This window comes from Dunckerocampus dactyliophorus, chromosome 7 (genome assembly GCF_027744805.1).
Source record: "Dunckerocampus dactyliophorus isolate RoL2022-P2 chromosome 7, RoL_Ddac_1.1, whole genome shotgun sequence".
NCBI lineage: Eukaryota > Metazoa > Chordata > Actinopteri > Syngnathiformes > Syngnathidae > Dunckerocampus > Dunckerocampus dactyliophorus.
The window spans coordinates 83,626-98,745 of record NC_072825.1 but is presented as its reverse complement, the minus strand read 5'-3'; the positions used below and the strand labels follow the sequence as shown (position 1 = coordinate 98,745).

The following is a 15,120-nucleotide window of genomic DNA, read 5'->3' as shown; positions in this document are numbered from 1 at the left end:
GGGCACGCAGGCGTCGAGGCTGTGGAGACAAGGACGAGGACCCTTCAGCTGAAGGGCACGAGGAAGACCTCCGCGGAATCGGTCGGCATAGCGATTGGCACGGCCACATTATTTGGTACGGCAGCCGATGCTAGTATTGATGTTTCATGTGAAAATATTCCAAAAGAACATGACCTTGGACCTTAGGAGTTGCACGTTCATTCCGCACTCACGTGTTCATGGAAGCCCGTACCCCAATGTCCCATATATATCCCAATGCCAAGGCATCATGCGCCACCGTGTGCCAGCACAGCTGCTATCTCCTCTTTGTGACTTAGCAGGGGGACATCGTAGATGACAACTTATTGTATGTGTCGCACATCTTTTTCTATCAAACATCCAGCTTCTTGTTAGTAGGAGAAGTTAGTGTGATCAATGCTGACACGATTTCTTTTTACGCCACTCTTTTTGTGTATTTTTCTACTTTTAGACCAATAAAAACGCAGGTGTGCGTGGGACTTTGGTACAATGTGTACAGGTGTACCTAATGAAATGACCTGTGTGTCTTCAGTTTGCATGTGAAAGTTCACTTTCACTTATGTTCTGCCTGGCAACACCTTCCTGGTCAACAGATTTCATTGGCGGATGCTGGAAGTGGCATTTTACCATGTACATACTGCAGTATCACCATGTAGTATCACCATGTACATACTGCAGTATCACCGTGTAATATCACCATGTACATACTGCAGTATCACCATGTAGTATTGTTGCCGATATGTGCTGACGCTGGCTAAAAATAAATTCTGCGTTGTGTTGTTTGTTGTTTGAGTGACGAGGAGACACCTGCAGTTCTCTTGCCAGAGGGGGCGTTTATTGTCTGTGCACAGCATATAAAATGTACAGCAACCTGAATAAGCTTCATGCACGTGTCCTAAAAACAAGAAAATCACATGAAAAACGAACGCCCCAAAACTAGCTTAATTAACAGCAATAACGTTCGTGAGTTGTCTTCAAATACTGTACATAATACAGAGAGCACACAATGGCATGAAATGTCTCTTATATCACATCAACACATTAAAACATTGTTGCTACCAGACTAACACGACTCTCCTCAGCAGTCCAGAAGGCAGAAGGCAGAATGGTAGGAAATGACATCACAGCGATGTCAAAGTTCACACAACAAAAAGGAATGCAAATAAAATAAAGACTACCCATAAAAAGGTGCTTAAACAACAAATACATACAGTACGTGAGAAATGAAAAATGAATTATTGGTGAAATGAAATTAACTGAATTAACACATCGGTTACATATGTGTTTACCTGCCTGTACCAGCATATTGGCAAACCACAGTAGACAATAGCAGGCTAAACATAGAGCCACAACAGTCCTTATTGGCTAAGGGAGAAAACTCCCATTGAGTTCTGTGTCCCGATTGGCTGTAGACCATTGTCAATCAATCTCCTTCCTGCCGTCTCCTGTTGTGGTCAATGGTGACTAGCAAACTAGCTAACCGTGTAAGGTGCTTGCTAGCCGCCAATAAACAATAGAAGAAGAAGAAGCTAACCGACTAAACGAATCTTCGGTTCAAGGAGCAGGACAAGGAGGACGACGGCAGGAGCAACATGTTTGAACAAGGACACAAAAACGCTACAGCCGAACGGCGCCAGGACGAAGAGGTATGGTCAGAGGAGTAAAATACGCATGAGTCACTTCATTTCTTGTGTCCAAACGGGTAGGTTGATCATTAACATTCAAATGAACTTTGAACTTTGACATAAATGTGATCAAATGTTAATGCCTGTCTGAGAAAAGTGTCTGACGTGTATGGTGAGGACTTTTACAGCCTTAAAACATATAGAATCATTGGAAATAAAGATTTCACTTATTGAGGGCTATTTTGGGAAGCTATCCCCCGCGATAAACGAGGGAACACTGTACAACATACAAGAGGGACTTCAGAAAGCCTACAGCAAAGGTGACTAAACTTTTTCCACAGAAAAATCAAAGGATACGGAGGACAAACTTTGGTGTTTAAATATCCATCCATCCATTTTCTATTTCGCTTCTCCTCATTAGGGTCGCGGGGGTATGCTGGAGCCTATCTCAGCTGACTTTGGGCGACAGGCGGGGTACACCCTGGTCTGGTCGCCAGCCAATCGCAGGGCATTCACACTCACATTCATACCTATGGATAATTTAGAGTCACCAATTAACATGCATGTTTTTGGAATGTGGGAAGAAGTACCAGAGAACCCGGAGAAAACCCACGCACACACAGGGAGAACATGCAAACTCCACACATAAATGCCCCAGGGGAGAATCGAACCCAGGTTTACCGATCTCCAGACTGTCACTGTGTGGCCAACGTGCTAACCACTAGAACACCGTGCGGCCATGTTTAAATATATATTGTTTTAATTTGTATATATTTATAATTATATATATATTATATATATATATATATATATTATATATTATATATTATATATTATTATATATATTTAAAATGACATGAAAAATTATTAAATTAAATAATAAATTAAATATAAAATAAAACTTGTATGTAATTGTATTTTATTTGTTTTAAACAAAGTTTTGTGTTATTGTGAGTTACCAGAATCAATCATTGAACTTTCCATTGCGCCTTTTAGCGCCATTTTGTTGTTTCTTATAAGTTACATTTTATCCGTACATTGCGCCAAAAAAAGAATGATCGTTTATGACTTCCAGTTTTGGTCGACTCTCCAGTACTGAACGAGTCGTTAAAAATTCGCAAGGGTTTCACTGAACCTTAAACTCGTTTACTTACTCACCCCTACTACCGCTGGCTAAATTAAAACAAGAAAGTCAAGCAACAAAGTGACAGGGGAGGGGCGACGGAGGTTTATGCGCATGCGCTTTGTGATGTGTGATTCGAGTAAATTGAGTACCAGATTCCCAATTTACTAGTTTCACGTGCGAGTTTTTGCACATGAGCTCGGTACGGGTGACTGGAGTGAATCAAGTACCCGATTCACTTCAGTGAGTGACTCATAAGAACTCGAGTCAGTAAAAGAAATCGAGTTTGTGTGTGGCAGTGGTGCTCTCAGGGCTGTTTGACAGAAGTTCGTCGGAGGCTCCTGAGCAAACACAACTAGTAAATTAGTTAAAAACAAATAAAAGTATCAACTATGTTTGGTTTGTATGTGACTCTCTTTCTTTTGTGTAATCCGCAAAAGGCAACTGGACTCGTACTGTTACCGGCATTTTACACATTAACAACACTGGTACCAGTGTGCGTCTGTAAACAAAAGCGGACTTTGGAGCTAAAATAAAAAGTAAGTTTATTATCAGATAAGCATGTAGCTTGCGGGAGTGTGATGTGTTGATATAGCGACGAGATCTGCGCCTTCTCTCCTCTAACAGCGAACAGGCAGAAGCTCGGACAGCCGTTAAAGAAAGGAGGCAATGTGGTCGGTGATCAGCAGGGTGAAATCCGGCCAACGGTGCTTGGAGCTCAGGCTTGGCTTCCGAAGGCACACCGAGGGTCCGGGCACCATGGCAGTCCAGGACGGGCGAGTGCGTGCGGGCGTGCGAACACACACAGTCCGGCTAGGAGGAGGCTGTGGACTGTGGTACTCCTCAGGGACCCGACTGAACGAAGGGCTGCTCTTCAGACAGGTGACGTCCAAATGCAATAACGTAATAGTGAGGATATGATGGACTGTGTTGTTACAATTGCGTGCTTTGTGGTTGTAGCCTGTACTTCTCACTACCGGTCGCCTCTAAGATAGCTCTGCGGTGTTAGCCGTTAGCTTTAGCAGTTAGCTGAGGTCTAGTGTTTGTTTTGAAGGGTCAGTGTAGCCGCAAGAGGATACAAGCCAGTGTCTTATTGTGCCGGTCGCAAGCCCGGATAAATACAGAGGGTTGTGTCAGGAAGGGCATCCGACGTAAAACTTTTGCCAAATCAAACATGTATTGTATGAGGAAGTCTGGAGTGGCAAAGAAGTATGTTAGAGCGGTACAGGACATGTATGAGGACTGGAAGACAGTGGTGAGGTGTGTTGCAGGTGTGACAGAGGAGTTCAAGGTGGAGGTGGGACTGTATCAGGGATCAGCTCTGAGCCCCTTCCTGTTCGCTATGGTGATGGACAGACTGACAGACGAGGTTAGACAGGAATCTCCATGGACTATGATGTTTGCAGATGACATTGTGAGCTGCAGTGAGAGCAGAGAACAGGTGGAGGAGAAGCTAGAGAGGTGGAGGTTTGCCCTGGAAAGTGGAGGAATGAAGGTTAGCGCAGTAAGACAGAGTACATGTGTGTGAATGAGAGGGACCCAAGTGGAAGAGTGAGCTTACAGGAAAAAGAGATCAAGAAGGTGGAGGATTTGAAGTACTTAGGGTCAACAGTCCAGAGCAATTGAGAGTGTGGAAAAGAGGTGAAGAAGCGTGTACAGGCAGGATGGTACGGGTGGAGAAAAGTGTCAGGTGTGATGTGTGATAGAAGAGTTTCAGCTAAAATGAAAGGAAAGGTGTACAAAACTGTGGTACTGTAAGACCAGCGATGTTGTTTGGTCTAGAGACAGTGTCAGTGACGAAAAGACAGGAGACAGAGCTGGAGGTGGCAGAGATGAAGATGCTGAAGTTTTGTCTGGGAATGACCAGGAAGGATAGGATCAGGAATGAGTACATCAGAGGAACAGCACACGTTAGAGGTTTTGGAGATAAAGTCAGAGAGGCCAGACTGAGATGGTTTGGACATGTCCAGAGGAGAGAGAGGGAATATACAGTATATAGGTAGAAGGATGCAGAGTTTTGAACTGCCGGGCAGAAGGCCTAGAGGAAGACCAAAGAGGAGGTTTATGGATGTAGTGAAAGAGGACATGAAGGTAGTTGGTGTGAGAGAAGAGGATGCAGAAGACAGGGTTAGATGGAGGCAATTGATTCGCTGTGGCGACCCCTGAAGGGAAAAGCCGAAAGGAGAAGAGGTCAGTGCAGGCACTGCTGTGCACCACATCAGCTTTTATTCCTCCACTTGGTTGTTGAAGCGGTGGATGTGGTGTTTTGGTAACCCGTTAACACTGGCTGAACTTCCACCTATACCGCTTTTCAACTACAGATGGGATTTATGGCTCTTTGAGGGGAACCGGATCTTGGTGAGCCTTTCCTTTCAAAGAGCGCTTCAAAAACTGGCTAATTTTTAATATTTATTAAGTTTTAACAAGCCAGTCTGGCTTTAACTAATTTTATCTTGGAAATAATCACTTGGAAGAATGAATTTAGATATCTCAGCGATATGAGTTTGAATTGTTGTGAAATATTGATGATAACCTTATTTGACCTGTGGATTTGAAGTCTGATCTGGAGTCATTCTAATATCCCACAGGGTGGCGCCATATCACTCTGCTTTGACAGTGATGTCACGATTTTGAATTACCCTTTGTACAAATTCCGTGTATCATATGTGTACACGTGACTTGTAGACGTATAAACATGACAAAAACAAAGCAGGCTACAATGAATTTCTGTGCAAAACAGCTTTTAGTGCAAAGATTTCTACATAAGAATATTGTTAATAATACAGAATAACTAAACTACTCTGACTCTCCTCCTCATTTCGAACGCTCGCTGCTGCTGCTGCTCCCCGAGACAGGTGGCGTTCATCTGCTTCTGTGTTGCTGTCGTTTTTATGTTTGTTTTTTTTACTGGCACACTCACGTGAAGGCAGCGTGCAAGACGTGGCGTGATGCTATTTGCATATCTAATAGGTGTAACCTCCACTGAAAGCACTGTAGCTCTGCGTTGTGTTTATTTGTGGTAATGAACAGGACACTTGGAGCTTGTTGCAGACAGTGACACCGTTTATTTCCTGGTGTGAGACAATGTGCACTGGTCAATACCGTGAGACTTGTTACGTACTATAATAACAATGAGTTACATTAGCATCGTAGCTAACCATATAACTGCATAGAGCAGTGGACCCCGACCTTTTTTGACCCACAGACCGGCTTGTGTTCACCGTGTAACTGGGGTAAAAAAAGAAAAAAGGATGGTTCCCATCGTTCATGTTAGCTGTGCTGTTCAAAAGAACCGGTTGGTTCGGGAACGGCACAGCGCTAGTTTCCATGGTGACTGGTTCGGAGCTTGTTCAGAGTGGCTTTTCAGAGCTTTGGTTTTCTATTATCATGGGTTAGGGAGCCGTATCGCTCCACACGCTTGCTGGGCTGGGTGTGGACCGTTTGCATAATGAAGTGGGGGAGGTTTTCACTAGTAACTAGTAGACTGGTACTTCCGTTGCTATTTCCTGATTGGAGGTGTAGTACACGGCCTGACACTCTCCGAAATATATGGGTTTAGGAATGTATCTAATATGTTGTAGTTTGCAGTAGTGCTTGTTGTACTGGGAGATGTTTCTACACATGATTCACCCCTCACACGTAGCGTAATACATGTCACGTAATCCAAACCAAATTGATTTAGAACCTACAAGTACTGGAAATATTCTACCCACATGTCCTTCCATCCATATTCTGTAGTGCTTGTCCTCATTAGCTCACCCGTGACCCCCACATGCACACACTACACAGAGATGTTTCAACTCCAGTTCAAAAGCAGATCTCCAGACTCAGCACTAGTATCCTTTTAGTGATGAATTAGTAACGATGAATCCCACCCTCCTGGGTGAAGCTGTTTGAATCAGAGAGCAGCACCTACACTTACCTGCTGGCTGACAGGGAGACCAAGGACGCCGTCCTCATCGACCCCGTACTGGAGACCATCGACAGAGACCTGAAGCTCGTCCATGAACTGGGGCTCCATCTAAAAGTAGCAGGTCCACAGGCAACTTCTGCTGTAAGGGTGGCATCAGCGAGGATGCCAAATAATCTTTGTGTTGTTGTTTTCCAGTGAACACTCACTGCCATGCGGACCACATCACCAGCACGGGGCTGATGAAGACAAGGTTAGCCGGGCTTAAGAGTGCCATCTCCAAAGTCAGTGGCGCCTCTGCAGATATACTCCTGTCAGACGGAGACAAGATCGCCTTCGGAAAACATGTAAGGCTTTAGTCTAACACCTAGGTGCCCAAAGTGGGGTACGCCAACTCTCATGGGGATGTGGGAATAAAAATGAAAAGCAATTCGCGCCTAACACTCTCAATTACGAGTGTGCCTGAACGTCTCACGGCGTAAGAAGGAGACAGATCATCAAGTTGTTCGTTTCTCTAAGACATCATATCAACAAATAAGTACGTTTGATGATTGTTGAGTGCATGAAGAGTGTTTGAACTTGAATCATTTCCGTATTTATATTGGTGCTCCAATCCCTGCACGGCGCAGCAGTGAAAACCTGGCACTTATCGTTGGTTGCGTGTTTTTTTGGAGTAAGGATCTTTATCTTTATCACGACTGTTAAACTTTCCCCTTCAGTTGGATATGAAATGAATATGCAGACTTAAACCATTAAAATACACATTTTCTACCCGGAATGACTGTCAGAATGAATGAACCAATGAATTACTGTATGTTGAATATTTCAAGTGAATTCAGGTCATGTTAAAGTGTGCACGAGTGGGGGGTGCATGGCTTCAGGTCACATGTCTGAAGGGGTACGTGACTGTAAAAAGTTTGTCAAGAAAAACAAAAATAAGATGAGTGTTATGTTGCTGGCAGTATCTGACCGTGAGAGAAACACCGGGACACACTGACGGCTGTGTGACACTGGTGACACAGGACCGGCGCATGGCTTTCACCGGGGACGCTTTGCTCATCCGAGGTTGCGGCAGGACGGACTTCCAGCAAGGTAGATGCACCACAATAACCCCTTCATGCTTTCATCCACATGCACGTCTTACCGACATGTTCGAGCCATGTTGGATTGGAATGGATTAAAATATACTGCTCAAAAAAAGGAACACTTCAAAAACACATCAGATCTAAACTGGGGGGAAAATTATCTTGAATATCTTTCCTGATAATAAGTGGGTGATGTATTAGTAACAAAATGATGCCACATAATTTGATAGAAATGAAAATGATCACCCTATAGAGGGGGGAAATCAAAGACACCCCAAAAATGAAAGTGAAAAAATGATGCAGCGGACTGGTCCATTTTGGCTAAAATGTCATTGTAGCAACTCAAAATGATTCTCAGTAGTTTGTGTGGCCCCCACGTGCTTGTACGCATGCCTGACAACATCGGGGCATGCTCCTAATGAGACTACGGATGGTGTCTGGGGGATCTCCCCCCAGATCTGGACCAGGGCATCCATGAGCTCCTAGACAGTCTGAGGAGCAACCTGGAGGCGCCAGATGGACCTAAACATAATGTCCCAGAGGTGTTCTATTGGGTTTTGGTCAGGTGAATGTGGGGGCCAGTCAATGGTATCAATTCCTTCATCCTCCAGGAACTACCTGCATACACTAGGCACATGAGGTCGGGCATTGTCGTGGACCAGGAGGAAGCCAGGTCCCACTGCACCAGCGTAGGTTCTGACAATGGGTCCAAGGATTTCATCCCGGTACCTAATAACAGTCAGGGTGCCGTTATCTAACCTGTAGAGGTCTGTGCGTCCTTCCAGGGATATGCCTCCCCAGACCATCACTGACCCACCACCAAACCGGTCATGCTGAATGATGTTGCAGGCAGCATAACGTTCTCCACGGCATCTCCAGACCCTTTCACGTCTGTCGCATGTGCTCAGGTTGAACTTGCTCTCATCAGGGAAGAGCACAGGGCACCAGTGGTGTAGTTGCCAATTCTGGTGAGTCTATGGCAAATGCCAATCGAGCTCTACGGTGCTGGGCAGTGAGCACAGGGCCCACTACAGGACGTCGGGCCCTCAGGCCACCCTCATGGAGCCTGTTTCTGATTGTTTGGTCAGAAACATTCACACCAGTGGCCTGCTGGAGGTCGTTTTGTAGGGCTCTGGCAGTGCTCATCCTGTTCCTCCTGACACAAAAGGAGCAGATACCGATCCCGCTGATGGTTGAAGGACCTTCTACGGCCCTGTTCAGCTCTCCTGGAGTAACTACCTGTCTCCTGGAATCTCTTCCATGCGTCCAGGTACCACAGTGATGCCCTGGTCCAGATCTGGGAGGAGATCCCCCAGGACACCATCCGTAGTCTCATTAGGAGCATGCCCCGACATTGTCAGGCATGCGTACAAGCACGTGGGGGCCACACAAACAATTGAGAATCATTTTGAGTTGCTACAATGACATTTTAGCAAAATGGACCAGTATGCTGCATCATTTTTTCATTTTCATTTTTGGGGTGTCTTTGATTTCCCCCCTCTATAGGGTGATCATTTTCATTTCTATCAAATTACAGTCAAACCTGTCTTAGCGGCCACCTTTATAGAAGGGCCACCTGCCTATAGCAGCCACTGAAAAATCCCCCCCAGCAAATTTACATGTTATAGACCCTGTGTATAGCAGTCACCTGTCCAACGCAGCCAGCAGCCACCCATTTTGTCTCCCTTGGTCAATATCTGACTGCATATAGCAGCCAAATTACCAACTCAAGTAGAAGCTTCATGCACGAAAAAGTTTTGTTTTTCAATCAATGAAGACGTCGTGTGTAGACTTTAATTACTGAGTCCTAGCTCAGTCACAATCATTCACAAGATCCACACAAACTGTCAGTTGTTCCACATAAAAAGTCGTCTTCTTTTGAGCTTGCTATTTCCTGGTCAAACATGTAACTTTAAGAGCATTTGCACCAAAACATTACCGCAAAGTAGGCTGGGAACAGGATGTGCTCCCAGCGACGCTACAAAAAAAAAAAAAAAACATATGCTAGCATGCATGCGGCAGCGGGAGCAAAACTGAGTTTGGTTTTACTTAACTGAAGTATTTTATCAGTTATCAGTTATTATTAAGCCTCTAGCTTCCTTTTAGTAAGTAAAAACCTTGGCTATAATTGCAGTACATTGTCATGTAGACCTACAAAGTACACTTGGAAGAACAAGAGGTGAATAAATGTATTGCAACTGATGTGAAACTGATGAGGGGTAGGATTAAATAAGCTTTGCTTCTTCCTACTCCTTTTTGGACATGCAAAATTGTGAATTGTACTATGTGATGTGCTACTGTTTGACTCATGCATGTTCAGGATTAAAATCATGAACCATGATAATAACAAGCCTAGTAGTGCTGTACAACTTTTATCAGCAGTCCGCAGTGCCCTCTACTGGTCAACATTATTATTTTTTTCCCTTTTTTTTTCTTTTTTTTCCTCTCCTGGTCAACATTCAAACTGGGCGCCAACCTGTCTATAGAGGCCACCTGTCTATATCAGCCACTTTTGCAGACTCCCTCTAGTGGCCGTTATAGACAAGTTTGACTGTATGTGGCATCATTTTGTTACTAATACATCACCTACTTATTATCAGGAAAGATATTCAAGATCATTTTTCCCCCAGTTTAGATCTGATGTGTTTTTGAAGTGTTTCTTTTTTCATTTTTTTGAGCAGTGTAGTTCATCACCAATAATCACACTTTGTCCATAGTTAACTCGTGATTAATCACAATCACAGAACTTTTTATCTATAATAAACAGATTTATAATCAATCTATAATAAATCGTTCCAAAAATAAGTTAGAAGTCCCACAGTTTTTGCATGTTTAATGCGTGTGGCGACTTGTCACACTTTGTTCAACAGTCCTTGAACACACCGTCTAACATTGTCCCACGCTGTATTTTTACACTTTTTCTTTCCAAATGCTGATACTATGTGGGAATGCATAAAGCTAAGATGACTTGATGAGCTTATTGAGTGCTAACGTGCATATTTGTTCTCTGAGAAACAAAGCCCAGGCTCGTACTGGTGGGTGGTGGCTCTGTATTCATTTAGTACTTTTCATTTGGTGTTGTTCCTGTCTTACTTTCACACAATACGTCATCAATAAGACCAACTAGATGGCTGTAATGTACTGTAGGTATGTTTTACTAATGTGTTTGAAAAATTTCTCGTTGACTGGCTAGCGCGCTGCTAATGTTAGCGCTGCTAATGCTGTTTACATCCATTCTCGTATTCAGTCACAGTCACATTGACACAAACCCCCAAATAGCTGTCCTCGGCTATGCCTGCCGGTAACTGGCAACTCGTAATCCAAATTTTAGCTCACAGTTCAAAGCAAAAATGATAAAAAACACTGATTAGTTGGGACACTCGTATGCCGAGGTACCACAGTAGAAATGACAACAACAAATACCAGCACTAACTTTTCGCTTCTTTCTGGCAGGCAAGGTGCGACAGTAGATCCTAAGAATTTGCTAGAGCCATCTGCCAGGGCTTTGAAGCTAACTTTACCAATCAAAATACCCTTTATAATGTCCATTTCTGCTAAATAGTTCTTCCCGCTGGCTAGGGTGTGGGTCGGGCGTCAAACAAGTGCGCACGTTAATCGTGCGTTAAAAAAACAGTGCCGTTAAAGCAAATTGCCGTGTAAACTTTGACAGACCTAATCGCGGCCGTGGTCTGGACATGACAAAATCAATCAATTATGGGAGCACATATCTTCTTCTCCTTTCGGCTTTTCCCTTCAGGGGTCGCCACAGCGAATCAATTGCCTCCATCTAACCCTGTCTTCTGCATCCTCTTCTCTCACACCAACTACCTTCATGTCCTCTTTCACTACATCCATAAACTTCCTCTTTGGTCTTCCTCTAGGCCTCCTGCCCGGCAGTTCAAAACTCAGCATCGTTCTACCTATACTGTATATTCCCTATCTCTCCTCTGGACATGTCCAAACCATCTCAGTCTGGCCTCTCTGACTTTATCTCCAAAACCTCTAACATGTGCTGTCCCTCTGATGTACTCATTCCTGATCCTATCCTTCCTGGTCACTCCCAGAGAAAACGTCAGCATCTTCATCTCTGCTACCTCCAGCTCTGTCTCCTGTCTTTTCCTCATTGACACTGTCTCTAGACCAAACAACATCGCTGGTCTAACCACAGTTTTGTAACCCGAGGACCACCTGTATGGTTTCTAACAGCAACCTCGAGGTTTGTTTTTGTAATGCCACCCGATCGACACAAGCGGGCAGTATCGTACCTGCTGCTGTACTCGCTTTTTTCTGTCCACGTTAGGTTGTGCTGAAAGGCTCTACAGCTCCGTTCATGAGAAGATCTTCACCCTGCCCGACCGGTGCCTCATCTACCCAGCACATGACTACTTAGGTTTGCCGAATCAACACTTCCACTTGAACCATTCCTGCAAAATAACATGTCTGCTGATGCATGGTACCCCGGGGATCACGTAATGCAGAGTTTTGGCTGGATTAGCATCTGCTGGCATTTGGCAAACATAGAATGTGTCAATGTTCCAGGACAGACGGTGTCTACTGTCGGTGAGGAGCGCATGTTTAACCCTCGCCTGACCAAAAGCTTGGAGGAGTTTGTGAACATCATGAACAATCTGAATCTCCCGAAGCCTTCCAAAATAGGTATGAGACCCTTTCCTTCAAGCCCATCTTCATCTCCCCTATCCTCTGACTTCTAACCACCACCGTCCTTCTGCAGATATTTCAGTGCCCGCTAATCTGGTCTGCGGCGTTCATCACGTTGGAATGCCCTGCACGAGAAGGAGAGAATAAAGAATCAGTGCATAGCAGGATGTTTATTTTTGCTAATCTACTGAATCTCTTTTATTTGTCTATCTTAAAGATACCAACAGTGGGGCCGCCAAAGTTGAACATCATTTGTAAACATTTGTAAACATTTTACCCAGTATCGGATCGGAAATGAAATCGGCGGTATCGCACATCACTAGAGCTTACTTGTGTAAAAACACGGAAATGCGTGTGATGGTGTGCTTTTGGGCATGCAGGTCACTTCCCAGACGCTGTGCGTTCACATCAGCAAGTCGCGTTTTTTGGTCATGACCACATCCAAAATCCAAATTGGGCATCATCACACTGTGTGAACATAGCCTGGGTCAGGTTTTAACTGTCATAAAGTACTTAGAATAGAATAGAATAGAACTTTATTGTCTGTTCTATAGAACAGAAATTTGTCTTCCAACACAGCTTATAAAAATTCACTGACAATGAAGTACAATATACTGTAAAACACACAACAAAAACATCAGTCACAAACAAAAAAATACTACAAGAGATTCAAGAGAGTTTTATTGTCATGTGCATGGTAAAACAGCAGTTATACCATGCAATGAAAATCTTACAATACAAGAACAACAGTGCTACCGGGCGCTGTTTAAGATAGTTACTGCAACTGGAATAAAGGATTTCTTGTAGATGTTTTTGCGGGCCAGTTGGGTTCTGTATCGTCTGCCAGATGGCAGCAGAGTGAAGGAGTGGTGCAGGGGGTGTGTGGCATCCTCAGTGATGAGAGTGGCTTTTCTCAGCACTGATCGCCTATACAATCGGAATCGTTCGAGATGAACGGATGCAACTTACTGTGATGTGCCACTCATTTCATTTACAATCCGATACTGAGTGAAAGTCGGCGATGCTATGTGTAAGTTCACCTAATGTGTGTGTTAACATTTAAATAGTAGTGTGTTTCCAGTGTATCACACTGCAGCATGAAGAATACAAAACATTCATGTATTCATGACATCAATGATACATCTCAATGATTTATTCATTTGAAACCCTGCAGTATATTGCTGTAGCGGGGTGATAATATACCACGATCAACAATGTCGACCAAACGTTCTGCACCCAAAAGGCAGAGGAAGCCATCGCACTAAAAGTTGGACTTGTGGACGTGCTGAATATATGCGGCTGTTGGGCGCCACTACGGAATCAATGAATCTTTGGTTTGAGGAGGAGGAAAGTACGACGGCATGAGCAATGGGTTTTAACAAGGATACAAAAACACTATAGCCAAACGGCGCCAGGACAACGAGGCACAGTCAGAGGAGTGAAATACATGTGAGGCATTCATCATTTCCTGTTTCCGACCTAGTAGGAAACGTGGACTTTCAGAGTGTTTAAAATGTGAAAACGTTCATGCCTGTCTGAGAAAAGTCTATCAAGTGTATGGCGGAGCTACACACCATCGGTCACTCTCCGGCCCCCCCCCACGGCTGGGGGACTGTTTCGACAAAGTCGGCTCTGTGGTGCAGAAATTAGTTCAGCATAACCGCCGTTTCCGATCGGACGCATTTCTCTGCGGCGTACAACTTTCCAGGGGGAGGAGTTGTCAATAAAAGCGCGTCTTGCATGAACTACAAGCGGCAGGTAAGTTTTCCATGATTACTTTGGTCGGTTTAGCTCAACTTTTTGGCTTTGACTTCAATTCCGACGCGTGATTGAGTCCATAAATGTGTTCATATTCTCTTGGAAGCAGCATGAGTGTCAACCAAGGAGTCTAGCGTTCAAACAGGAGTCCACTTCCGTGTTATGTCCAGTGTGGCTTTGGCCGCCATGATGGGGAGCAGAAGCCACAAACATTGCATTGAAAACGTCCTCGGCACACTGCTCAGCTACTAACTGCTCTAACAGATGCTCCAAAAGCAGTGGCCACCCCCATGTGAGTCATGGCGTCACTTTGGTCCCCCCAGTGAAACATTTTTGGCTCTGCCACTGGTGTAATGGTGAGGCGTTTTACAGCCGTAAAACATGTATGATAACTAAACAAAGCTGCGGGCTATTTTGGGAACCTATCCTCCACGGTAAATGAGGGAACACTACACGGTGCAAAAACCCAGGCGGTGTGGTAAACTTTTAGCAAAATCCTTCGATGAAACCTGACCAGCTGCCAGAGGGCACCAACATTTGGAGGTACGAAGTAGCATTATATCCCGCCTCTTCCTGCGATAAGTATGTTAGATGTAACACGTGCATGCAATTTGTATGTTCTCAGTTAATGATAGCAATTTGGCAAAGTTTAGCTACTAAGGCGAGCTATCATTAGAAGTACAGTATCTTCTCTGAGACTGCATGTGAATCCCAGACAGCGGTGAGCGATGGCCATGAATGTCCGTTATTTTACCAAACTTTGATGCACTTTAATTGTTAAAGGTGAAAAGTGTCTTTTTGAACCACGATGGGTGACGTACACTAGCCGCTGCTGGTGTTCTGTGCCGTAGATTCTACTTCCACGTCATCTTTACATAGAATGAACATAGAAAAGCAGCATTTGCATTGACAAAGACTTTCCTACTTCATAACCTGACACGT

General features: G+C 44.3%; 1 protein-coding gene across 4 annotated transcripts; it reads left to right on the top strand.

Moving 5' to 3' along the window:
• The first annotated feature begins 3,108 nt into the window (after positions 1–3,108).
• On the top strand, positions 3,109–12,582 carry ethe1 (ETHE1 persulfide dioxygenase). Of its 4 annotated transcripts, XM_054782882.1 has the most exons (9): positions 3,109–3,124; positions 3,207–3,305; positions 3,394–3,648; positions 6,656–6,800; positions 6,875–7,023; positions 7,639–7,768; positions 12,062–12,151; positions 12,301–12,417; positions 12,494–12,582. In XM_054782882.1, the coding sequence occupies exons 3-9, from the start codon at positions 3,436–3,438 to the stop codon at positions 12,565–12,567; spliced, it is 918 nt and encodes a 305-aa protein (XP_054638857.1). In that variant the 5' UTR covers positions 3,109–3,124; positions 3,207–3,305; positions 3,394–3,435; the 3' UTR covers positions 12,568–12,582. The 4 variants fall into 4 exon arrangements, with proteins under 4 accessions (XP_054638857.1, XP_054638856.1, XP_054638855.1 ...); XM_054782881.1 differs by lacking the exon at positions 3,109–3,124 and having other exon boundaries at positions 3,131–3,305; XM_054782880.1 differs by lacking the exons at positions 3,109–3,124; positions 3,207–3,305 and having other exon boundaries at positions 3,335–3,648.
• The last annotated feature ends 2,538 nt before the right edge of the window (positions 12,583–15,120 follow it).